Here is a 26,488-nt window from a genome sequence, read left to right as displayed (position 1 = left end):
AAACATTGTGTAGAACAATGGTTTTTGAATGAAATGGTATTTCAGTATGTTGATAAATTTACCATATCATGATTTTTTGCGGAATATTGAAAAAAGAGGACATCATGAAAATGATGCCCAATATTTTTATTTCACCAACATACAATTTTTTCTATTCAAAATTACCTGCAGACGCTGAATTCTTCTTTCCAGCCTCCTCCATCACCAGGGAATAATTGTTATGCCTCAATCATAAATGGTTTAGCATATTCGAATAATTTTGACAAAACACCATGACACACATTATTACACAAATTTTGTTATTATTAATGACACACATTGTTACACAAATTTTGCACTGTATTTAATAAAAAGTGGGTTATATCCGTGATACAACCGCAATGTAGACATAGGACTACCGCTGGCTCTGTAATCATTTGTTAGAAATTATGTCTGAATCAATTCTTAATGATGAATGAATAATTATTTGTAAAGATTGGTGAAAGGTGGTGATAGTGTGTGACTGGATGAGTATGAAATTGTTATGAAAATGAAATTCAACTACAGTCAACCTTCCTATAACGTGGTGAGTGCGTACCGCGTTATATGGAAACCGCACTATAAGAAATTCGGATTTTACTTACAAACCAGGTTAATGCGTAGCGCGTTATATGGAAACCACCTACCGTGTTGTATGGAAACCGCGCTATAAGAAACTCAGAATGAGTACAAATAACATCATTCGTACCGCGTAGTATGGAGACCAATAGCAGATCATAAAATAAAATGCTAAAAAACAATGTACTGTTTTCAACCGCTCCTCTAACCCAGCTTAGTAACTAAACGGGAACACCCTCAAAACCTTGCACTCCAGCGACACTCTCTCGTTGAACTTACACCCGGTACAGAAAAGAAAGACGTAGTCCTACGTCAAAATGGTTCCCTTTTTCATTAATCGCGATTACTGCGATAATTGTTCAATGCATTGATATTTTGATTTTTCATTATTCGATACAAAATTACTCGAATAAAATTGCAGATATTCGATTATTTGAATTAATCGAACGTTTAACCGACGTCTCTAATGTCTACTATGTTTGAATTTTAGAACAACTTAATGGAAATTTATCTCTTGTCAGCAATTGTAATTACATAATTAGGGTGCTGAACACTTCATTTGTCTAAAACTAAGACGCAAGCGGATAATTTTTCGTTTCAATCTAGGTCATACGGAGTCAATTAAATACGTTTTTGAAGTGAATTCCACATTAAAAATTTTGCAATTTTTTTCCCATGCACTGTCAAATGTTTCTCCATCAAAGGAACAAAAGATTCTGTGACTATGGTGCCTATTCTGTATTCCGACGGATTTCTATTTCGTTCGAAAGTGATATTTCGATCGTTTTCGAATTTACCATTCCCTATTCCAATCGTTTTGCTCGTTTCGAACGAAAGTGTTAGAAAATTTCGAATATGCATCGATCTGTCAAAAACCGATAAACAAAAAGAAACACCGTATTAAATAGCGGCGAGTGCGAGTTGAATTTCAGTTAATTTTTGATCCTAAGAGAAATTTGTGAGAAAATTTTCTCGTTCAATGGATTCCGTTTTGTTACCGATTTTGGCGGAGCAAGAAGAAATTGGAATGCCTTGCTACCATCGGCGAAACCACCGAAAATCAACCGACTTCATGAAACTTTCTGATGAAGCGTAAGTATCCGTCTCAAAAATCCCATGTTTGTTTCTCTTATTGATTAATTTTGCCCTTATTCAGATTCATCAAAAGTTTTCGTCTAAGTAAGGAAGCTTTTCGGTACGTTTTAGAGGAAATTGAGAACTGCCTTACCACAAGGAAAGGTGGTCTATCCACGGAGGTGAAACTCGCAGCATGTTTGCGATTCTTTGCTGAAGGAAATTATCAACATGGAGCAGGGCAAGATTATCACATTGCCATAGCACAGCCCACATTTTCCAAGGTGCTGACTGAAATGCTTAACATTCTGGAGCGGACACTGTGTAAGAAATGGATTTCCCTAAATATGACGGAAGACGAACAGCGGCGTGCTAAACTACACTTCTATCAGAAAACATCAATTCCGGGTGTTATTATGTGTTTGGATGGAACCCACGTAAAAATTATTCCACCTAAGCTGAATCGAAATTTGTTTTTTAATCGGAAGGGATTTTATAGTCTCAACGTTCTGATTGTAAGTATTATTAGTATTTGAATTAACAAATCAATGAACAAATACTCTTTTTTATCAACATAGGTTTGTGACGATCAGCAAAGGATTCGTTTCGTTGATCCTACCTTCCAGGGATCTAATCATGTCTCTCATATATGGCGTGTAAGCCCTGCAAGAACTCACTTTGAGCAGCTTCACCAAAATGGTGAAGTTAATACTAAGATTCTAGGTAATGTTCAACTACAATATTTTAGTATACTTGTATGTACTGTGTGATAAAATATTTTCAGGTGATGCTGGTTATCCATCGGAACCTTGGTTAGTAACGCCATTCAGAGCAGCGGAGGAAGGGAGTTTGGAGAGCGATTTTAATCGCAGGCATGCCTTGGGTCGTGCTATCGTCGAGCGGACAATCGGTTTACTAAAAAATCGGTTTAGATGCATCCTTGGCGCGGAACAACTTCACTACAATCCTACTAAATGCGCTCAAATTATAAATGTATGCTGTGCACTTCACAATATATGCTTAGAATTTGGTCGTTCTCAGTAGTTATAATATGTTATGCAGCTGTTTACATAATAAACTTTTGTTTAAATTAATATTTATGACTGTTAAATTTCATCTAACTTGTTTGCAAATGCTCAAATAAATAACAACCACCGGAAAAGGAAGTGTCTTCCTTACTTAACTATGGTTTCGGCAGAATTATTTACTCTTATTCCTGCCAACACTTTGAGAACATGTCATTATCGATTTCTCGTAAGCAGGCCAAGTATTCAAATAACCATTATTAATACTTTTTGCGTTGTTTTAACCCCTTGCTGTACGATTTAATTTCCAACAGCACGGCCCAAAACGAGCACTTCGAGTCGTTCCGCTACTCTGCTGAGTGTGGGTATCTAACATGGGTGCCCTATGATGAGCAAATACATGTTGTGTTTAAAATAAAAACGAAGGAGTTATTACTACGTACTAACTCGTTCGTTTTTATTTTAATTATAATATTCAAATTATATTTTATATTTTTAGCTCATTCAATTTTTTTTTAAATAACGGAAATTTTATAATCTTCAGTTGTCGGTATCCTCATCATATGCCTGAAGCTATGTAATTATTTCACATCGAGAAACAACGAGTGAAGTTCAATGTTGTACGTGAAGGGGTTAAGGAAGTTCCATAAACTATAGGCGAAATTCGTGAATTTTAAAAAAGTTTATATAATTTTGATGCTATTCCAAACAAACTTCAAAGAAAAAATTAAGTAAGATTTTTCTTCCATGGAAAGATATAAAAATACGATTAGAACTTTTTTTCATTTTTTTATACTTGAGTTACAATATAAAGATAAAAAATCAGATCACTGATATTTTGAAACATTATTCTAATGTTCTGAAATATACGCAATCTGCGTTTCAAGGATTTGTCGCTATTGATTTCTCCAGCGCGATCTTCTCCATCTCGTGGTTATGTCGTTTTTGTTCACTCAGATGTTCTTTGAGTGTGGCATCCACGGAAAGAATCGCTCGAGCTGATTGGCGCTGATAATGAACCAGATCACTCAAATTCTTGTTTGTGTTTTTTAACAGGGATTTCACATTGGTGTGAAATTTGTTTTGTTGCTCGACTTGCAGCTCTAATAGCCTCGTGGTAGAAGGTCTGGATTTTTTCGGCTGAGAGGGCTGGAAGTGAATGGTATTATTGATACCGTCACACTCGTCGGAAGTACCATAATATATAAAATTTTCCTGGTCTGCAGCTTGAGGTTCACCCGAAGGCGAACCCAACTGTGTTCCATGAGATGAGGTACCCGGGATTCCTTCCACGGTCGCAAGTAACCCAGTTAGTAGAACTGCCTGCTCCTCCAGCTCGGACAAATTGATAATTTTATTGGGTCCTCCACCTGTCGCCCTCTGCTCCCGTTTGTTGTGAGCGAGTTTTCGCTTTAATCCGGACTTATAGTCCGCCCAAACCTACACAGAAAACCAGGGCAAAAATAAGACTATAAACATATGTTTCGGATTCGTTTTAGTATATACCTTTTTCCATCCACTTCCATCGCGAATAGGCGGTCCCAAACTATTGACTTCTGCCGCCAGATCATCCCAGTAGGGTCCGGAATTTCCTCGGGAGAAACCCTTTGCTATGTCCGGCTCTTGCTCCAGAAGCAGCACAATCCGCTCGAACTGATTTTTAGTGGTTGTTTTGTTTTTGTTTTTTTCCCTGTTGAACGTTAAAATTAATTTAAAGAAAAAAATGATTAAAAATTAGCTTACATTTTTGCAGTTCACCGCTCATCCGCTGCGGAAATTATTCACTCCTTCATAAACAAAGTGGGTTTGACGTTTGGTTTGATTCGAATGAAAGATGTTCGAAAACAAAACAGTCCGAACGAAAGGTATTCGAATTTGAAAACACCTCGAACGAAACAGGGAATGGAATTTACCAAGTCGTTCGAAATATTTCGAATCGATTGAAATACAGAATAGACACCTATGACTTCGTTCATTTACGTTTTTGGTTGACGTAACGAGAAGTAAAATTGAATAGAAATTAAGTTTAGAACACTTCAATAAACCTGAAATTTGAGTTTCTGCTAAAATGTCAGTTGGGCCCTTATTATTTTGAACGCTAGCATTGATTAAAAAAAAACTAGTTCGTTCATTTCATCTGCTTATTTTTACTTAATATACAACAATAGAATAATAACAACACTTTTATAAGAAAAGTGACATACATAAACAAAATCTGTGACGTCACATATTTAAAAATCTTCCCACCTTTCATTTTCCATCTCGGCTCTCCCGTTATCTAGCACTTGGTCGACGAAAATCCAGAAAGAAGAGTATGAAGCCAGTTGTCACAGTTTGCCTAGCGCTAAACGAAAAAAAGTTAACCATAAATCGATCGTTTTTTCATGGTATAAGCGTATAAATGTCTAAAAATCAAATTATATAGAGTTTCTGAGCTGTCGAAAAAAATCATCGCAATATGGAAAACGGATTGGAACCATTTTGCTATTGCCCTGAACGTGCAAACGTGGAATTATCGCAGTTTTTCGAAATTGTTACTGGTATGTATGGCGTAACGCGATTTGTCGAAGTGCTCTTCACCGAAGAAAACTAATCACTGTTAACCGTTAGATGCCGGGGAGTGAAATAGCGCTCATGTTATATGCCAAAAGTCCGGGAAGCGCGATAGCACTCTGTTTGTTTTACATCAACATTTTTGATTTGGCTTAAAAGGCGCCAAATCAATAATGTTTACATAATATAAGAAGAGCGCTATCGCGCCTCCCGCACTTTTGACATATAACAATAGCTATTCCACTCCCCGGCCTCAAACGAATAATTTACAAATATCTAGGTCTTTGATTTCGTCTCCAGAATTTGTACCTATATGTCCCAATTCACGCCAGAACCATGTGGACTATTGAGTTTTCCTGATGAAATGGAATCGCCAGGACATAACATACCAAGAAATCGCCAGGACATAACCAAGCATCTAGCTGCAGTTTTTCGTGTAAATTTGAACTGGAAAGTAATTACTTAATTGATAATATCACATTTAAATTATCATTCATTTTAGATTCCAATTCAATCTGCTGTAAAGGAACTGTTACCACAGTGGCCTACGACTGAAGAAACGTGGACTTAGGACAGGAAAAAAATCTGTATTTTGAAGAAAGGCGCAACATCCTGAATTCGGTAATATTATTTGAATGCTTTATATACCTTTATAAAATATCTATTTTTATGTATACCTTTTTTGCATTTTCGGGCATTTTATCGTCTATCGGATAATAATTATCGAAAGACGATCCTTTAACACGTTGAGTTCCACGGTTTTACAGCGACTCTGGAAATTTTTAAATGTATTATGACCATCGTTTCTTATTGTAGTTTAAGGTATTTTTGTTCAAAAGGGAATGGTTATAAGCTTATATTAGTTACCTTTATTATCGTATGCTATACTGTCAGTCACTTGTGATTGACGCAGCCTGAGCGAAAATTCGGAGTCAGTCACCGGTGACTGACGTGGCAGACAACGTGTTGATCAACGATACTTAACGAACAGGAATACGGTTACTCAGGATTAGAACGATGTTAAATGACGTCACTATGAAAACTTTTTCTGTTGATGGACCACAATTCGACCGTCGTTTTTTAAAAAGTATGTGGTACTGTATAATTCGAAAAATTATAAAGTTCTGTTGTCGGGTACAGTGAAATAAGGTAATACTTTTACCCACCGGAAAATACTTTTAGCTACTTTTAGCTTTTAGCCACTGGAAAAAATATTTACGATTAGTTAAGTAACCGGTGTTATGAAGAGAAATAAACGTAACATGCCCAATCGATTCGAACACTGCCGTCGCGTTATTCGGAAAAATTAAATAAAAGAGGAATTCAACCGGTTCCTTTTGAGGCAACCCATGACGAAACCGGTACTTTCGTATTACCGTCACCGGAACCGAAATACAATAGATAGCAATTACCTAACCGGGTCGCTAACGCTCGGTCGGACCTAACTAAAGGATCGTCTCCTATGTATCAAACTAACCGGGCAATCGATGGAACACAGGTTTGTTTGCGAAAGGCCGCCGCTTCCGACGGCGGGTCGGCTAATACGCTAATACGAAAGTACCACGAAACCTCTTCGGTCGCGTAATAAATAAATATCGATTCAAATATAAGAGGAATTCCTCCGGTTCCTTTCGAGGTAACCCATGACGAAACCTCTTCGGTCGCGTTATAATGATTTATCGTTTAATATATAAGAGGGATTCCTCCGGTTCCTTTCGAGGCAATCTATGACGAAACCTCTTCGGTCGCGTTATAAGTAATTACCGATTTAAATATAAGGGAAATTCCTCCGGTTCCTTTCGAGGCAACCCATGACGAAACCTCTTCGGTCGCGTTATAAGTAATTATCGTTTAATATATAAGAGGGATTCCTCCGGTTCCTTTCGAGGCAACCCATGACGAAACCTCTTCGGTCGCGTTATAAGTAATTATCGATTTAAATATAAGAGGAATTCCTCCGGTTCCTTTCGAGGCAACCCATGACGAAACCTCTTCGGTCGCGTTATGAGTAATTATCGTTTATAATATAAGAGGGATTCCTCCGGTTCCTTTCGAGGCAACCCATGACGAAACCTCTTCGGTTGCGTTATAAGTAATTATCGTTTAATATAAAAGAGGAATTCCTCCGGTTCCTTTCGAGGCAACCCATGACGAAACCTCTTCGGTCGCGTTATAAGTAATTATCGATATAAATATAAGAGGAATTCCTCCGGTTCCTTTCGAGGCAATCCATGACGAAACCTCTTCGGTCGCGTTATAAGTAATTATCGTTTAATATATAAGAGGGATTCCTCCGGTTCCTTTCGAGGCAACCCATGACGAAACCTCTTCGGTCGCGTTATAAGTAATTATCGATTTAAATATAAGAGGGATTCCTCCGGTTCCTTTCGAGGCAACCCATGACGAAACCTCTTCGGTCGCGTTATAAGTAATTATCGTTTAATATATAAGAGGGATTCCTCCGGTTCCTTTCGAGGCAACCCATGACGAAACCTCTTCGGTCGCGTTATAAGTAATTATCGATTTAAATATAAGAGGGATTCCTCCGGTTCCTTTCGAGGCAACCCATGACGAAACCTCTTCGGTCGCGTTATGAGTAATTATCGTTTATAATATAAGAGGGATTCCTCCGGTTCCTTTCGAGGCAATCCATGACGAAACCTCTTCGGTCGCGTTATAATGATTTATCGTTTAATATATAAGAGGGATTCCTCCGGTTCCTTTCGAGGCAACCCATGATGAAACCTCTTCGGTCGCGTTATGAGTAATTATCGTTTATAATATAAGAGGGATTCCTCCGGTTCCTTTCGAGGCAACCCATGACGAAACCTCTTCGGACGCGTTATAATTAATTATCGTTTAATATAAAAGAGGGATTCCTCCGGTTCCTTTCGAGGCAACCCATGACGAAACCTCTTCGGTTGCGTTATAAGTAATTATCGTTTAATATAAAAGAGGGATTCCTCCGGTTCCTTTCGCGGCAACCCATGACGAAACCTCTTCGGTCGCGTTATAAGTAATTATCGTTTAATATATAAGAGGGATTCCTCCGGTTCCTTTCGAGGCAACCCATGACGAAACCTCTTCGGTCGCGTTATAAGTAATTATCGATTTAAATATAAGAGGAATTCCTCCGGTTCCTTTCGAGGCAACCCATGACGAAACCTCTTCGGTCGCGTTATAAGTAATTATCGATATAAATATAAGAGGAATTCCTCCGGTTCCTTTCAAGGCAATCCATGACGAAACCTCTTCGGTCGCGTTATAAGTAATTATCGTTTAATATATAAGAGGGATTCCTCCGGTTCCTTTCGAGGCAACCCATGACGAAACCTCTTCGGTCGCGTTATAAGTAATTATCGATTTAAATATAAGAGGGATTCCTCCGGTTCCTTTCGAGGCAACCCATGACGAAACCTCTTCGGTCGCGTTATGAGTAATTATCGTTTATAATATAAGAGGGATTCCTCCGGTTCCTTTCGAGGCAATCCATGACGAAACCTCTTCGGTCGCGTTATGAGTAATTATCGTTTATAATATAAGAGGGATTCCTCCGGTTCCTTTCGAGGCAACCCATGACGAAACCTCTTCGGTCGCGTTATAAGTAATTATCGATTTAAATATAAGAGGAATTCCTCCGGTTCCTTTCGAGGCAACCCATGACGAAACCTCTTCGGTCGCGTTATAAGTAATTATCGATATAAATATAAGAGGAATTCCTCCGGTTCCTTTCGAGGCAATCCATGACGAAACCTCTTCGGTCGCGTTATAAGTAATTATCGTTTAATATATAAGAGGGATTCCTCCGGTTCCTTTCGAGGCAACCCATGACGAAACCTCTTCGGTCGCGTTATAAGTAATTATCGATTTAAATATAAGAGGGATTCCTCCGGTTCCTTTCGAGGCAACCCATGACGAAACCTCTTCGGTCGCGTTATAAGTAATTATCGTTTAATATATAAGAGGGATTCCTCCGGTTCCTTTCGAGGCAACCCATGACGAAACCTCTTCGGTCGCGTTATAAGTAATTATCGATTTAAATATAAGAGGGATTCCTCCGGTTCCTTTCGAGGCAACCCATGACGAAACCTCTTCGGTCGCGTTATGAGTAATTATCGTTTATAATATAAGAGGGATTCCTCCGGTTCCTTTCGAGGCAATCCATGACGAAACCTCTTCGGTCGCGTTATAATGATTTATCGTTTAATATATAAGAGGGATTCCTCCGGTTCCTTTCGAGGCAACCCATGATGAAACCTCTTCGGTCGCGTTATGAGTAATTATCGTTTATAATATAAGAGGGATTCCTCCGGTTCCTTTCGAGGCAACCCATGACGAAACCTCTTCGGACGCGTTATAATTAATTATCGTTTAATATAAAAGAGGGATTCCTCCGGTTCCTTTCGAGGCAACCCATGACGAAACCTCTTCGGTTGCGTTATAAGTAATTATCGTTTAATATAAAAGAGGGATTCCTCCGGTTCCTTTCGAGGCAACCCATGACGAAACCTCTTCGGTCGCGTTATAAGTAATTATCGTTTAATATATAAGAGGGATTCCTCCGGTTCCTTTCGAGGCAACCCATGACGAAACCTCTTCGGTCGCGTTATAAGTAATTATCGATTTAAATATAAGAGGAATTCCTCCGGTTCCTTTCGAGGCAACCCATGACGAAACCTCTTCGGTCGCGTTATAAGTAATTATCGATATAAATATAAGAGGAATTCCTCCGGTTCCTTTCAAGGCAATCCATGACGAAACCTCTTCGGTCGCGTTATAAGTAATTATCGTTTAATATATAAGAGGGATTCCTCCGGTTCCTTTCGAGGCAACCCATGACGAAACCTCTTCGGTCGCGTTATAAGTAATTATCGATTTAAATATAAGAGGGATTCCTCCGGTTCCTTTCGAGGCAACCCATGACGAAACCTCTTCGGTCGCGTTATGAGTAATTATCGTTTATAATATAAGAGGGATTCCTCCGGTTCCTTTCGAGGCAATCCATGACGAAACCTCTTCGGTCGCGTTATAAGTAATTATCGTTTAATATATAAGAGGGATTCCTCCGGTTCCTTTCGAGGCAACCCATGACGAAACCTCTTCGGTCGCGTTATGAGTAATTATCGTTTATAATATAAGAGGGATTCCTCCGGTTCCTTTCGAGGCAATCCATGACGAAACCTCTTCGGTCGCGTTATAATGATTTATCGTTTAATATATAAGAGGGATTCCTCCGGTTCCTTTCGAGGCAATCCATGACGAAACCTCTTCGGTCGCGTTATAAGTAATTATCGTTTAATATATAAGAGGGATTCCTCCGGTTCCTTTCGAGGCAACCCATGACGAAACCTCTTCGGTCGCGTTATGAGTAATTATCGTTTAATATATAAGAGGGATTCCTCCGGTTCCTTTCGAGGCAATCCATGACGAAACCTCTTCGGTCGCGTTATAAGTAATTATCGTTTAATATATAAGAGGGATTCCTCCGGTTCCTTTCGAGACAACTTATGACGAAACCTCTTCGGTCGCGTAATAAATAAATATTGATTCAAATATAAGAGGGATTCCTCCGGTTCCTTTCGAGGCAACCCATGACGAAACCTCTTCGGTCGCGTTATAAGTAATTATCGATTCAAATATAAGAGGAATTCCTCCGGTTCCTTTCGAGGCAACCCATGACGAAACCTCTTCGATCGCGTTATAAGTAATTATCGTTTAAAATATAAGAGGGATTCCTCCGGTTCCTTTCGAGGCAACCCATGACGAAACCTCTTCGGTCGCGTTATAAGTAATTATCGATTTAAATATAAGAGGAATTCCTCCGGTTCCTTTCGAGGCAACCCATGACGAAACCTCTTCGGTCGCGTTATATGTAATTATCGTTTAATATATAAGAGGGATTCCTCCGGTTCCTTTCGAGGCAACCCATGACGAAACCTCTTCGGTCGCGTTATGAGTAATTATCGTTTAAAATATAAGAGGGATTCCTCCGGTTCCTTTCGAGGCAACCCATGACGAAACCTCTTCGGTCGCGTTATAAGTAATTATCGTTTAATATATAAGAGGGATTCCTCCGGTTCCTTTCGAGGCAACCCATGACGAAACCTCTTCGGTCGCGTAATAAATAAATATTGATTCAAATATAAGAGGAATTCCTCCGGTTCCTTTCGAGGCAACCCATGACGAAACCTCTTCGATCGCGTTATAAGTAATTATCGTTTAAAATATAAGAGGAATTCCTCCGGTTCCTTTCGAGGCAACCCATGACGAAACCTCTTCGGTCGCGTTATAAATAGTTATCGTTTTAAATATAAGAGGAAGTCCTTCGGTTTCTTCAAGACAACCTATATCGAAACCCCTTCAGTCGCGGTATGAAAAACTATCGAATAAAGTATCGATTCGAATTTGGAAATTTCAAAAACTAGTTCTATTTCTCGCGGTCTATCAAAAATCATTTGGAAATCATTTTTTTATACGAGAATGCTTTCTAAAACGTTAATATTTAATGTTATGTTTTTGATAATATTGATTTATTATTTCATTAAATTTACATAATATTTCTTTTTTTCATGTACCGTTGTGGATCACCCCGAGGAAATGAACTGGATCACTGGATTATCAATTCAACGAATAAGCTTGTAAAATTATGTTTAATAAATATTACGAATCGTCTTTTTATTTCAAAGCTCTAATGTCCTTAAGTACCTAAGTTATTTTATTTGCAACAACAAATAGTCTTACAATACTAACAGAAATGTTACTTCAGAAATCCGATTTTCGTTCGAGTTGTTTTTGCGTTTCGTTCGATTTGCTTCTGTTCGAAAAGTAAGTTATAAATGGAGAATGTGTCATTTTCCTTGTTTTTGGCGAATAGAAACAATCAAAATGTTTTTAATTTTATTTGTCGAATAGGTCAGAATAAAAAACATGTGTTCGATTTTTTCCCTGATATTACACGAATAAATATGCAGATTGATTATAAGAACTGGACCATAACTCTTACGTTACTTTCATCCTTCAAAAATTTAGTGGATCAAATTCATGAGAAATCAGTTTTTCTCAGTATGATCAGTGAAGTCAGATAAGAAGACATGTTTTTGTTTGTTTCCTCGAGCATATGGTTGTGTGTTATCATCAGACGTTTTGTTATTATGGATTTATTGGGGGCAATGTTTGTTCACCTAATCAACGATTTATCAAGAAAAGTTTTAAACCTATATATACGTATTTCCAATAAAGTAGTTGTTTTGAATTACTCATTTTCGTTCAATATGTGAAGACCCTTTTCGTGCCGTGTTCATATATGCAAAACAATCATCTAGCATCCCTGGATATGAGTTCAATGTTTACATTTGGTTGTGTTGTTTGGGAGAGGTCCATTTGAAAATCTGTAAAATCTTGCAATTACTGAATTGAATTTGATGGTTGCAGTTGAAAACATACATTGCTTATGCAATACTAGTTTAGTCGTGAAACAATTTTTGAAGATAAAGGCGGAGCAGAAGAATACCGATGTTTTCAATCAACAAGGTGAACAAACACATCAAACAAACTAGACGATTCGACTGATTCATCGACGAGCGCGGCCAAACGGTCGTCGAGCCAGACGAGCTACTCGTCTGTTTTTAGTCGAGCTCGGATTCTGGAATATGAAAACAAACGAGACGAGCGCTCGTCTGCTCGTTTCGTTTTCTGGAATAGGGCCCTATGTTCCCGAATATAATTTTTTTTTGCGATGCGTGATCTACCCCATCATTCGAATCTAAGAATCGATTTCATGAAAAATCGAAAGAATGAATATTATATTTCCGAATTTTTTTCTGATATCACATGACATTCTTGTGTTTGATTATGCAGGTTTGTAGTGCTTGATCTGCTCTATTATAGGAATATAAGAACTGAACCATACCTCTTACGTAACTCTCATCCCCCGAAATTTAGTGGGTGGATCGATTTCATGAAAAATCGAAAGAATGAAAAACATATTTTCGATTTTTTTTCTGATGTTCCACGAAAATATTGAGTTTGATGATGCAGATTTGTAGTGCGTGATCTCCTCTATCATTTGAATCTGAGAACTGGACCATACCTCTTACGTAACTCTCATCCCCCGAAATTTGGTGGATCGATCTCATGAAAAGTCAAAAGAATGAAAAACATATTTTAGATTTTTTTCTGATATCACACGTAAATCTTGAGTTTGATGATGCAGGTTTGTAGTGCTTGATCTCCTCTATCATAAGAATATAAGAACTGGACCATACCCCTTACGTAACTCTCATCCCACGTAATTTAGTGGATCAATTTTATGAAAAATCGAAAGAATGAAAAACATATTTTCGATTTTGTTTTGATTTCACACGTAAATCTTGAGTTTGATGATGCAGATTTGTAGTGCTTGATCTCCTCTATCATAAGAATATAAGAACTGGACCATACCTCTTACGTAACTCTCATCCCCCGAAATTTGGTGAATCGATCTCATGAAAAGTCAAAAGAATGAAAAACATATTTTAGATTTTTTTTCTGATATCACACGTAAATCTTGAGTTTGATGATGCAGGTTTGTAGTGCTTGATCTCCTCTATCATAAGAATATAAGAACTGAACCATACCTCTTACGTAACTCTCATCCCCCGAAATTTAGTGGGTGGATCGATTTCATGAAAAATCGAAAGAATGAAAAACATATTTTCGATTTTTTTTCTGATGTTCCACGAAAATATTGAGTTTGATGATGCAGATTTGTAGTGTGTGATCTCCTCTATCATTTGAATCTGAGAACTGGACCATACCTCTTACGTAACTCTCATCCCCCGAAATTTGGTGGATCGATCTCATGAAAAGTCAAAAGAATGAAAAACATTTTAGATTTTTTTTCTGATATCACACGTAAATCTTGAGTTTGATGATGCAGGTTTGTAGTGCTTGATCTCCTTTATCATAAGAATATAAGAACTGGACCATACCCCTTACGTGACTCTCATCCCACGTAATTTAGTGGATCAATTTTATGAAAAATCGAAAGAATGAAAAATATATTTTCGATTTTTTTTTCTGATATCACACGTTTATCTTGAGTTTGATGATGCAGGTTTGTAGTGCTTGATCTCCTCTATCATAAGAATATAAGAACTGGACCATACCCCTTACGTAACTCTCATCCCACGTAATTTAGTGGATCGATTTCATGAAAAATCGAAAGAATGAAAAACATATTTTCGATTTTTTTTTCTGATGTTCCACGAAAATATTGAGTTTGATGATGCAGATTTGTAGTGTGTGATCTCCTCTATCATTTGAATCTGAGAACTGGACCATACCTCTTACGTAACTCTCATCCCCCGAAATTTGGTGGATCGATCTCATGATAAATCAAAGAATGTAAAACATGTTTTTGAATTTTTTTCTGATATCACACGTAAATCTTGAGTTTGATGATGCAGGTTTGTAGTGCTTGATCTCCTCTATCATAAGAATATAAGAACTGAACCATACCTCTTACGTAACTCTCATCCCCCGAAATTTAGTGGGTGGATCGATTTCATGAAAAATCGAAAGAATGAAAAACATATTTTCGATTTTTTTTCTGATGTTCCACGAAAATATTGAGTTTGATGATGCAGATTTGTAGTGTGTGATCTCCTCTATCATTTGAATCTGAGAACTGGACCATACCTCTTACGTAACTCTCATCCCCCGAAATTTGGTGGATCGATCTCATGAAAAGTCAAAAGAATGAAAAACATATTTTAGAATTTTTTTCTGATATCACACGTAAATCTTGAGTTTGATAATGCAGGTTTGTAGTGCTGGATCTCCTCTATCATAAGAATATAAGAACTGAACCATACCCCTTACGTAACTCTCATCCCACGTAATTTAGTGGATCAATTTTATGAAAAATCGAAAGAATGAATATTACATTTCCGAATTTTTTTCTGATATCACACGTAAATCTTGAGTTTGATGATGCAGGTTTGTAGTGCTTGATCTCCTCTATCATAAGAATATAAGAACTGAACCATACCCCTTACGTAACTCTCATCCCACGTAATTTAGTGGATCAATTTTATGAAAAATCGAAAGAATGAAAAATATATTTTAGAATTTTTTTCTGATATCACACGTAAATCTTGAGTTTGATGATGCAGGTTTGTAGTGCTTGATCTCCTCTATCATAAGAATATAAGAACTGGACCATACCTCTTACGTAACTCTCATCCCACGTAATTTAGTGGATCGATTTCATGAAAAACCGAAAGAATGAAAAATATATTTTAGAATTTTTCTCTGATATCACACGAAAATCTTGAGTTTGATGATGTAGATTTGTAGTGCGTGATCTCCTCTATCATTTGAATCTGAGAACTGGACCATACCTCTTACGTAACTCTCATCCCCCGAAATTTGGTGGATCGATCTCATGATAAATCAAAAGAATGTAAAACATGTGTTTGAATTTTTTTCTGATATCACACGTAAATCTTGAGTTTGATGATGCAGGTTTGTAGTGCTTGATCTCCTCTATCATAAGAATATAAGAACTGAACCATACCCCTTACGTAACTCTCATCCCACGTAATTTAGTGGATCAATTTTATGAAAAATCGAAAGAATGAATATTACATTTCCGAATTTTTTTCTGATATCACACGTAAATCTTGAGTTTGATGATGCAGGTTTGTAGTGCTTGATCTCCTCTATCATAAGAATATAAGAACTGAACCATACCCCTTACGTAACTCTCATCCCACGTAATTTAGTGGATCAATTTTATGAAAAATCGAAAGAATGAAAAATATATTTTAGAATTTTTTTCTGATATCACACGTAAATCTTGAGTTTGATTTTGCAGGTTTGTAGTGCTTGATCTCCTCTATCATAAGAATATAAGAACTGGACCATACCCCTTACGTAACTCTCATCCCACGTAATTTAGTGGATCAATTTTATGAAAATTCGAAAGAATGAAAAATATATATTAGAATTTTTCTCTGATATCACACGAAAATCTTGAGTTTGATGATGTAGCTTTGTAGTGCGTGATCTCCTCTATCATTCGAATCTGAGAACTGGACCATACCTCTTACGTAACTCTCATCCCCCGAAATTTAGTGGGTGGATCGATTTCATAAAAAATCGAAAGAATGAAAAACATATTTTCGATTTTTTTTCTGATGTTCCACGAAAATATTGAGTTTGATGATGCAGATTTGTAGTGCGTGATCTCCTCTATCATTTGAATCTGAGAACTGAACCATACCTCTTACGTAACTCTCATCCCCCGAAATTTGGTAGATCGATCTCATGAAAAGTCAAAAAGATGAAAAACATATTTTAGATTTTTTTCTGATATCACACGTAAATCTTGAGTTTGATGACGCAGGTTTGTAGTGCTTGATCTCCTCTATCATAAGAATATAAGAACTGAACCATACCTCTTACGTAACTCTCATCCTTCAAATTTTAGTGGATCGATTTCATGAAAAACCGAAAGAATGAAAAATATATTTTAGAATTTTTCTCTTATATCACACGAAAATCTTGAGTTTGATGATGCAGATTTGTAGTGTGTGATCTCCTCTATCTTTTTAATCTAAGAACTGGACCATACCTCTTACGTAACTCTCATCCCCCGAAATTTAGTGGATCGATTTCATGAAAAATCGAAAGAATGAAAAACATATTTCCGAATTTTTTTCTGATGTTCCACGAAAATATTGAGTTTGATGATGCTGATTTGTAGTGCTTGATCTCCTCTATCATTTGAATCTAAGGACTGGACCATACCTTTTACGTAACTCTCATCCCCCGTAATTTGGTGGATCGATAGCATGAAAAATCGAAAGAATGAAAAACATATTTTCGAATTTTTTTTCTGATATCACACGTAAATCTTGAGTTTGATGATGCAGATTTGTAGTGCGTGATCTCCTCTACCATTTGAATCTGAGAACTGGACCATACCTCTTACGTAACTCTCATCCCCCTAAATTTAGTGGATCGATCTCATGAAAAATCGAAAGAATGAAAAACATATTTCCGAATTTTTTTCTGATGTTCCACGAAAATATTGAGTTTGATTATGCAGATTTGTAGTGCGGGATCTCCTCTATCATTTGAATCTAAGAACTGGACCATTCCTCTTACGCTACTCTCATCCCCCAAATTTTAGTTGATCGATTTCATGAAAATCCGAGAGAATGAAAAACATATTTTGGAATTTTTTTCTGATGTTCCACGAAAATATTGAGTTTGATGATGCAGATTTGTAGTGTTTGATCTCCTCTATCATTTTAATCTAAGGATTGGACCATACCTCTTACGTAACTCTCATCCCCCGTAATTTGGTGGATGGATCTCATGAAAAATCGAAAGAATGAAAAACATATTATTGAATTTTTTACTGATATCACACGAAAATCTTGACATTGATGATGCAGATTTCTAGTGCGTGATCTCCTCTATCATTTGAATCTAAGAACCGGACCATTCCTCTTACGTAACTCCCATCCCCAAAATTTCAGTTGATCGATTTCATGAAAATCGAAAGAATGAAAAACATATTTTCGATTTTGTTTTGATTTCACACGTAAATCTTGAGTTTGATGATGCAGATTTGTAGTGTATAATCTCCTCTATTATTTGAATCTAAGAACTGAACCATACCTCTTACGTAACTCTCATCCCCCGAAATTTAGTGGATCGATTTCATGAAAAATCAAAAGAATGAAAAACATATTCTGGAATTTTTTCTGATGTTCCACGAAAATGTTGAGTTTGATGATTCAGATTTGTAGTGCTTGATCTCTTCTATCATTTGAATCTAAGGACTGGACCATACCTCTTACGTAACTCTCTTCCTCTAAAATTTTGTGTAACTTCTTCATAAAAATCATATTTCCCCTATTTCTATGTATTACATAGTTTTATATTTCTGTTTAGTAGTCTGAATTTACATGAAATTTGGCTTTGACTCGTATGCAGCGAATATTGGTTCATGTTTTTCCATAAAATGATTCTACTTTTACTTTTCCCCTTAGTGCGGCCCTGCTTCTGATTTACTAGAGTATGAACACATTTTGTAAACTTTTATCACAATGCTTAGTGATTTGCTTGACAATATATATATTTTTGGAACCCTTGTGACTAAATCTATCGATTGATGTCCATTTTATAAAAATGCGATGAGCTAAACTCTTGTTTTTGATAAATCTGTAGTTATCCTCCGTTTGCCCGATGCGTTTTCGTAATTTTTCCGGGAAAGTATAGAAAAATACGGTACGTTATATACATTGTTGGAAAGAGGAGCAAAAAACCTATAATTTGACATGCCAAACACTCATCTACGACATACCAAACTCTCATCCTTCATGAATCTGTAGTTATCCTCCGTTTGCCCGATGCGTTTTTGTAATTTTTCCGGGAAAGTATGGAAAAATACGATACTTTCTATACATTGTTGGAAAGCGGAGTAAAAAATCTACAATTTGACATGCCAAACACTTATCTAGGACATACAAAACTCTCATCCTTCATGAATCTGTAGTTATCCTCCGTTTGCCCGATGCGTTTTTGTAATTTTTCCGGGAAAGTATGGAAAAATACGATACTTTCTATACATTGTTGGAAAGAGGAGCAAAAAATCTATAATTTGAGATGCCAAACACTCATCTACGACATATGAAACTCTCATCCTTCATGAATTTGTAGTTATCTTCCGTTTGCCCGATGCGTTTTTGTAATTTTTCCGGGAAAGTATGGAAAAATACTATACTTTCTATACATTGTTGGAAAGAGGAGTATAAAATCTATAATTTGACATGCCAAACACTTATCTGCGACATACGAAACTCTCATCCTTCATGAATCTGTAGTTATCCTCCGTTTACCCAATGGGTTTTTGTAATTTTTCCGGGAAAGTATGGGAAAATACGATACTTTCTATACATTGTTGGAAAAAGGAGTAAAAAATCTACAATTTGACATGCCAAACACTTATCTAGGACATACAAAACTCTCATCCTTCATGAATCTGTAGTTATCCTCCGTTTGCCCGATGCGTTTTTGTAATTTTTCCGGGAAAGTTTGGAAAAATACGATACTTTCTATACATTGTTGGAAAGAGGAGCAAAAAATCTATAATTTGAGATGCCAAACACTCATCTACGACATACAAAACTCTCATCCTTCATGAATCTGTAGTTATCTTCCGTTTGCCCGATGCGTTTTTGTAATTTTTCCGGGAAAGTATGGAAAAATACTATACTTTCTATACATTGTTGGAAAGAGGAGTATAAAATCTATAATTTGACATGCCAAACACTTATCTGCGACATACGAAACTCTCATCCTTCATGAATCTGTAGTTATCCTCCGTTTGCCCGATGCGTTTTTGTAATTTTTCCGGGAAAGTTTGGAAAAATACGATACTTTCTATACATTGTTGGAAAGAGGAGCAAAAAATCTATAATTTGAGATGCCAAACACTCATCTACGACATACAAAACTCTCATCCTTCATGAATCTGTAGTTATCTTCCGTTTGCCCGATGCGTTTTTGTAATTTTTCCGGGAAAGTATGGAAAAATACTATACTTTCTATACATTGTTGGAAAGAGGAGTATAAAATCTATAATTTGACATGCCAAACACTTATCTGCGACATACGAAACTCTCATCCTTCATGAATCTGTAGTTATCCTCCGTTTGCCCGATGCGTTTTTGTAATTTTTCCGGGAAAGTATGGAAAAATACGATACTTTCTATACATTGTTGGAAAGAGGAGTAAAAAATCTACAATTTGACATGCCAAACACTTATCTAGGACATACAAAACTCTCATCCTTCATGAATCTGTAGTTATCCTCCGTTTGCCCGATGCGTTTTTGTAATTTTTCCGGGAAAGTATGGAAAAATACGATACTTTCTATACATTGTTGGAAAGAGGAGTAAAAAATCTACAATTTGACATGCCAAACACTTATCTAGGACATACAAAACTCTCATCCTTCATGAATCTGTAGTTATCCTCCGTTTGCCCGATGCGTTTTTGTAATTTTTCCGGGAAAGTATGGAAAAATACGATACTTTCTATACATTGTTGGAAAGAGGAGCAAAAAATCTATAATTTGAGATGCCAAACACTCATCTACGACATACAAAACTCTCATCCTTCATGAATCTGTAGTTATCCTCCGTTTGCCCGATGCGTTTTTGTAATTTTTCCGGGAAAGTATGGAAAAATACGATACTTTCTATACATTGTTGGAAAGAGGAGCAAAAAATCTATAATTTGAGATGCCAAACACTCATCTACGACATACAAAACTCTCATCCTTCATGAATCTGTAGTTATCCTCCGTTTGCCCGATGCGTTTTTGTAATTTTTCCGGGAAAGTTTGGAAAAATACGATACTTTCTATACATTGTTGGAAAGAGGAGCAAAAAATCTATAATTTGAGATGCCAAACACTCATCTACGACATACAAAACTCTCATCCTTCATGAATCTGTAGTTATCTTCCGTTTGCCCGATGCGTTTTTGTAATTTTTCCGGGAAAGTATGGAAAAATACTATACTTTCTATACATTGTTGGAAAGAGGAGTATAAAATCTATAATTTGACATGCCAAACACTTATCTGCGACATACGAAACTCTCATCCTTCATGAATCTGTAGTTATCCTCCGTTTGCCCGATGCGTTTTTGTAATTTTTCCGGGAAAGTTTGGAAAAATACGATACTTTCTATACATTGTTGGAAAGAGGAGCAAAAAATCTATAATTTGAGATGCCAAACACTCATCTACGACATACAAAACTCTCATCCTTCATGAATCTGTAGTTATCTTCCGTTTGCCCGATGCGTTTTTGTAATTTTTCCGGGAAAGTATGGAAAAATACTATACTTTCTATACATTGTTGGAAAGAGGAGTAAAAAATCTATAATTTGACATGCCAAACACTTATCTGCGACATACGAAACTCTCATCCTTCATGAATCTGTAGTTATCCTCCGTTTGCCCGATGCGTTTTTGTAATTTTTCCGGGAAAGTATGGAAAAATACGATACTTTCTATACATTGTTGGAAAGAGGAGTAAAAAATCTACAATTTGACATGCCAAACACTTATCTAGGACATACAAAACTCTCATCCTTCATGAATCTGTAGTTATCCTCCGTTTGCCCGATGCGTTTTTGTAATTTTTCCGGGAAAGTATGGAAAAATACGATACTTTCTATACATTGTTGGAAAGAGGAGTAAAAAATCTACAATTTGACATGCCAAACACTTATCTAGGACATACAAAACTCTCATCCTTCATGAATCTGTAGTTATCCTCCGTTTGCCCGATGCGTTTTTGTAATTTTTCCGGGAAAGTATGGAAAAATACGATACTTTCTATACATTGTTGGAAAGAGGAGCAAAAAATCTATAATTTGAGATGCCAAACACTCATCTACGACATACAAAACTCTCATCCTTCATGAATCTGTAGTTATCCTCCGTTTGCCCGATGCGTTTTTGTAATTTTTCCGGGAAAGTATGGAAAAATACGATACTTTCTATACATTGTTGGAAAGAGGAGCAAAAAATCTATAATTTGAGATGCCAAACACTCATCTACGACATACAAAACTCTCATCCTTCATGAATCTGTAGTTATCCTCCGTTTGCCCGATGCGTTTTTGTAATTTTTCCGGGAAAGTTTGGAAAAATACGATACTTTCTATACATTGTTGGAAAGAGGAGCAAAAAATCTATAATTTGAGATGCCAAACACTCATCTACGACATACAAAACTCTCATCCTTCATGAATCTGTAGTTATCTTCCGTTTGCCCGATGCGTTTTTGTAATTTTTCCGGGAAAGTATGGAAAAATACTATACTTTCTATACATTGTTGGAAAGAGGAGTATAAAATCTATAATTTGACATGCCAAACACTTATCTGCGACATACGAAACTCTCATCCTTCATGAATCTGTAGTTATCCTCCGTTTGCCCGATGCGTTTTTGTAATTTTTCCGGGAAAGTTTGGAAAAATACGATACTTTCTATACATTGTTGGAAAGAGGAGCAAAAAATCTATAATTTGAGATGCCAAACACTCATCTACGACATACAAAACTCTCATCCTTCATGAATCTGTAGTTATCTTCCGTTTGCCCGATGCGTTTTTGTAATTTTTCCGGGAAAGTATGGAAAAATACTATACTTTCTATACATTGTTGGAAAGAGGAGTATAAAATCTATAATTTGACATGCCAAACACTTATCTGCGACATACGAAACTCTCATCCTTCATGAATCTGTAGTTATCCTCCGTTTGCCCGATGCGTTTTTGTAATTTTTCCGGGAAAGTATGGAAAAATACGATACTTTCTATACATTGTTGGAAAGAGGAGCAAAAAATCTATAATTTGAGATGCCAAACACTCATCTACGACATACAAAACTCTCATCCTTCATGAATCTGTAGTTATCCTCCGTTTGCCCGATGCGTTTTTGTAATTTTTCCGGGAAAGTATGGAAAAATACGATACTTTCTATACATTGTTGGAAAGAGGAGCAAAAAATCTATAATTTGAGATGCCAAACACTCATCTACGACATACAAAACTCTCATCCTTCATGAATCTGTAGTTATCCTCCGTTTTCCCGATGCGTTTTTGTAATTTTTCCGGGAAAGTTTGGAAAAATACGATACTTTCTATACATTGTTGGAAAGAGGAGCAAAAAATCTATAATTTGAGATGCCAAACACTCATCTACGACATACAAAACTCTCATCCTTCATGAATCTGTAGTTATCCTCCGTTTGCCCGATGCGTTTTTGTAATTTTTCCGGGAAAGTTTGGAAAAATACGATACTTTCTATACATTGTTGGAAAGAGGAGCAAAAAATCTATAATTTGAGATGCCAAACACTCATCTACGACATACAAAACTCTCATCCTTCATGAATCTGTAGTTATCCTCCGTTTGCCCAATGCGTTTTTGTAATTTTTCCGGGAAAGGATGGAAAAATACGATACTTTCTATACATTGTTGGAAAGAGGAGCAAAAAACCTACAATTTGACATGCCAAACACTCATCTACGACATATGAAACTCTCATCCTTCATGAATCTGTAGTTATCCTCCGTTTGCCCAATGCGTTTTTGTAATTTTTCCGGGAAAAGATGGAAAAATACGATACTTTCTATACATTGTTGGAAAGAGGAGCAAAAAACCTACAATTTGACATGCCAAACACTCATCTACGACATATGAAACTCTCATCCTTCATGAATCTGTAGTTATCCTCCGTTTGCCCAATGCGTTTTTGTAATTTTTCCGGGAAAGTATGGAAAAATACGATACTTTCTATACATTGTTGGAAAGAGGAGCAAAAAACCTACAATTTGACATGCCAAACACTCATCTACGACATATGAAACTCTCATCCTTCATGAATCTGTAGTTATCCTCCGTTTGCCCAATGCGTTTTTGTAATTTTTCCGGGAAAAGATGGAAAAATACGATACTTTCTATACATTGTTGGAAAGAGGAGCAAAAAACCTACAATTTGACATGCCAAACACTCATCTACGACATATGAAACTCTCATCCTTCATGAATCTGTAGTTATCCTCCGTTTGCCCAATGCGTTTTTGTAATTTTTCCGGGAAAGGATGGAAAAATACGATACTTTCTATACATTGTTGGAAAGAGGAGCAAAAAACCTACAATTTGACATGCCAAACACTCATCTACGACATATGAAACTCTCATCCTTCATGAATCTGTAGTTATCCTCCGTTTGCCCAATGCGTTTTTGTAATTTTTCCGGGAAAAGATGGAAAAATACGATACTTTCTATACATTGTTGGAAAGAGGAGCAAAAAACCTACAATTTGACATGCCAAACACTCATCTACGACATATGAAACTCTCATCCTTCATGAATCTGTAGTTATCCTCCGTTTGCCCAATGCGTTTTTGTAATTTTTCCGGGAAAAGATGGAAAAATACGATACTTTCTATACATTGTTGGAAAGAGGAGCAAAAAATCTATAATTTGAGATGCCAAACACTCATCTACGACATACAAAACTCTCATCCTTCATGAATCTGTAGTTATCCTCCGTTTGCCCAATGCGTTTTTGTAATTTTTCCGGGAAAGGATGGAAAAATACGATACTTTCTATACATTGTTGGAAAGAGGAGCAAAAAACCTACAATTTGACATGCCAAACACTCATCTACGACATATGAAACTCTCATCCTTCATGAATCTGTAGTTATCCTCCGTTTGCCCAATGCGTTTTTGTAATTTTTCCGGGAAAAGATGGAAAAATACGATACTTTCTATACATTGTTGGAAAGAGGAGCAAAAAACCTACAATTTGACATGCCAAACACTCATCTACGACATATGAAACTCTCATCCTTCATGAATCTGTAGTTATCCTCCGTTTGCCCAATGCGTTTTTGTAATTTTTCCGGGAAAGGATGGAAAAATACGATACTTTCTATACATTGTTGGAAAGAGGAACAAAAAACCTACAATTTGACATGCCAAACACTCATCTACGACATACCAAACTCTCATCCTTCATGAATCTGTAGTTATCCTCCAAAACCTTACAACAGCACGGAGGATAAATGGAGGATAACTACAAACCGCTAAAAAATGTGGCTTCTGATATTTTGAATTGGATACTGCTGACAGATGTCATAAAACATGATTATTGATTACTTTTAATTTTTCACATCAGTATGTGTGAATTCTGGTACACATGGTAAATATTTGAGCATTTTATTTGTATAGAAAGTATGTTTGTCCAAGGTGATGGAAAAACAGATGCAGTGTCAAAAACTCAAAATAATGTTATTATTTTGCTGTTCAGTGTTATTAACACTTAGACGGCCATGAGTGCCGTACTGCACTCAAAAATTATTCCGCTGGGGCCATGAGTGCAGCACTGCACACTGCGATACCGCACACTTCCCGAAAAGTTTTTATGTCTGAAAAAAAGAAAATATTTCAAAAAATATAATTTCAAATAAATTATAAATCTCTATATATATAAAAATGTTGTGTTCGTTTGTGTACGCGTCAAAAACTCGAAAAATACGAAACCGATTGAGCTCAAAGTTGGACACAATATACATTTCACTCCGAGAAATGTTTTTTTTCCCAAATATATATTAGGCTGTCAAAAAAGTCCTGCGGTATTTTTTTTTTAATTTTCATTTATTCATAAAATTAGTTACAATCATCTGTTTTAAGTCAAATATGCGCCGTTTTGTTCGATGACTTGTTCCCAACGAGATGCCAACTTCATAATACCCCTGTTATAGAAGCTCGCTTCCTTATTGGCAAAAAACTCGGATAGCCAATTTTCACAGGCCTCTTTTGTGGCTAACTTCTGACTACCTAGCTCGTTCGCCATGGACAAAAACAGGTGGTAGTCACTTGGTGCAAGTTCCGGACTATACGGCGGATGCAAAAGAACCTTCCATCCGAGCTCCCGGAGCTTCTAGCGCGTCACCAAAGAAGTGTGTGGCCTGGCGTTATCCTGATGGAAAACAATGCGGCCTCTGTTTATCAAAGATGGCCTCTTCTTCATGAGTGCTACCTTCAAGCGGTCCAGTTGTTGGCAGTACAGGTCCGAATTGAGCGTTTGGCCATAGGGAAGCAGCTCATAATAGATTATTCCTTGACAATCCCACCAAACACACAGCAGAACCTTCCTGGCCGTTAATGAGGGCTTGGCCACCGTCTGAGCCGCTACAGCGGGCTTCGACCACGACCGTTTACGCTTCACGTTGTCGTAAGTGACCCACTTTTCATCACCAGTCACCATCCGCTTCAGAAACGGGTCGATTTTGTTGCGATTCAGCAGCGATTCACATGCGTCGATACGGTCAAAGATGTTTTTTTTGCGTCAACGTGTGTGGCACCCATACATCGAGCTTCTTTGTGAATCCAGGCTTCTTCAAATGGTTAATAACGGTTTGATGACTTATCCCCAGCTCTTGGCCGATGCTACGGCTGCTACTATGCCGGTCTTTCTCGGCTAATTCAGCGATTTTGTCGCAATTTTCGACGACAGGCCTTCCGGAGCGTGGCGCATCTTCGACGACCTCTACACCAGAACGAAAACGTTGAAACCATCGTTGTGCGGTGGAAATGGAAACTGTATCGGGTCCATAAACTGCACAAATTTTATTGGCAGCTTGAG

The 26,488-nt window shown here is 37.0% G+C and overlaps 3 protein-coding genes and 1 long non-coding RNA gene across 6 annotated transcripts in view; 2 read left to right on the top strand and 2 right to left on the bottom strand.

Moving 5' to 3' along the window:
• LOC129774743 (mucin-2) overlaps positions 1–26,488 on the bottom strand; it is a 198,414-nt gene that overhangs the window by 70,671 nt on the left and 101,255 nt on the right. The gene's annotated exons all lie outside the window — the stretch shown is intronic.
• LOC129774744 (putative nuclease HARBI1) lies at positions 1,332–4,606 on the top strand. Its single transcript, XM_055778674.1, has 4 exons — positions 1,332–1,689; positions 1,754–2,186; positions 2,250–2,394; positions 2,456–4,606. The coding sequence occupies exons 1-4, from the start codon at positions 1,577–1,579 to the stop codon at positions 2,713–2,715; spliced, it is 951 nt and encodes a 316-aa protein (XP_055634649.1). The 5' UTR covers positions 1,332–1,576; the 3' UTR covers positions 2,716–4,606.
• Positions 2,657–5,005, bottom strand: LOC129774746 (uncharacterized). Of its 2 annotated transcripts, none has more exons than XM_055778677.1 (3): positions 4,944–5,005; positions 4,203–4,386; positions 2,657–4,136 (listed from the first exon to the last, which is right to left on the bottom strand). In XM_055778677.1, the coding sequence occupies exons 1-3, from the start codon at positions 4,955–4,957 to the stop codon at positions 3,579–3,581; spliced, it is 756 nt and encodes a 251-aa protein (XP_055634652.1). In that variant the 5' UTR covers positions 4,958–5,005; the 3' UTR covers positions 2,657–3,578. The 2 variants fall into 2 exon arrangements, with proteins under 2 accessions (XP_055634652.1, XP_055634653.1); XM_055778678.1 differs by lacking the exon at positions 4,944–5,005 and adding an exon at positions 4,440–4,578 and having other exon boundaries at positions 2,658–4,136.
• Positions 4,996–6,957, top strand: LOC129774748 (uncharacterized). Its single transcript, XR_008742764.1, has 3 exons — positions 4,996–5,236; positions 5,550–5,685; positions 5,752–6,957. It is a non-coding gene; the product is annotated as an uncharacterized LOC129774748 (long non-coding RNA).

This window comes from Toxorhynchites rutilus, chromosome 3 (assembly GCF_029784135.1).
Source record: "Toxorhynchites rutilus septentrionalis strain SRP chromosome 3, ASM2978413v1, whole genome shotgun sequence".
Taxonomy (NCBI): Eukaryota; Metazoa; Arthropoda; class Insecta; order Diptera; family Culicidae; genus Toxorhynchites; species Toxorhynchites rutilus.
Note: the sequence above shows the minus strand (reverse complement) of the source record. Positions and strands in the feature narration are given on the sequence as shown.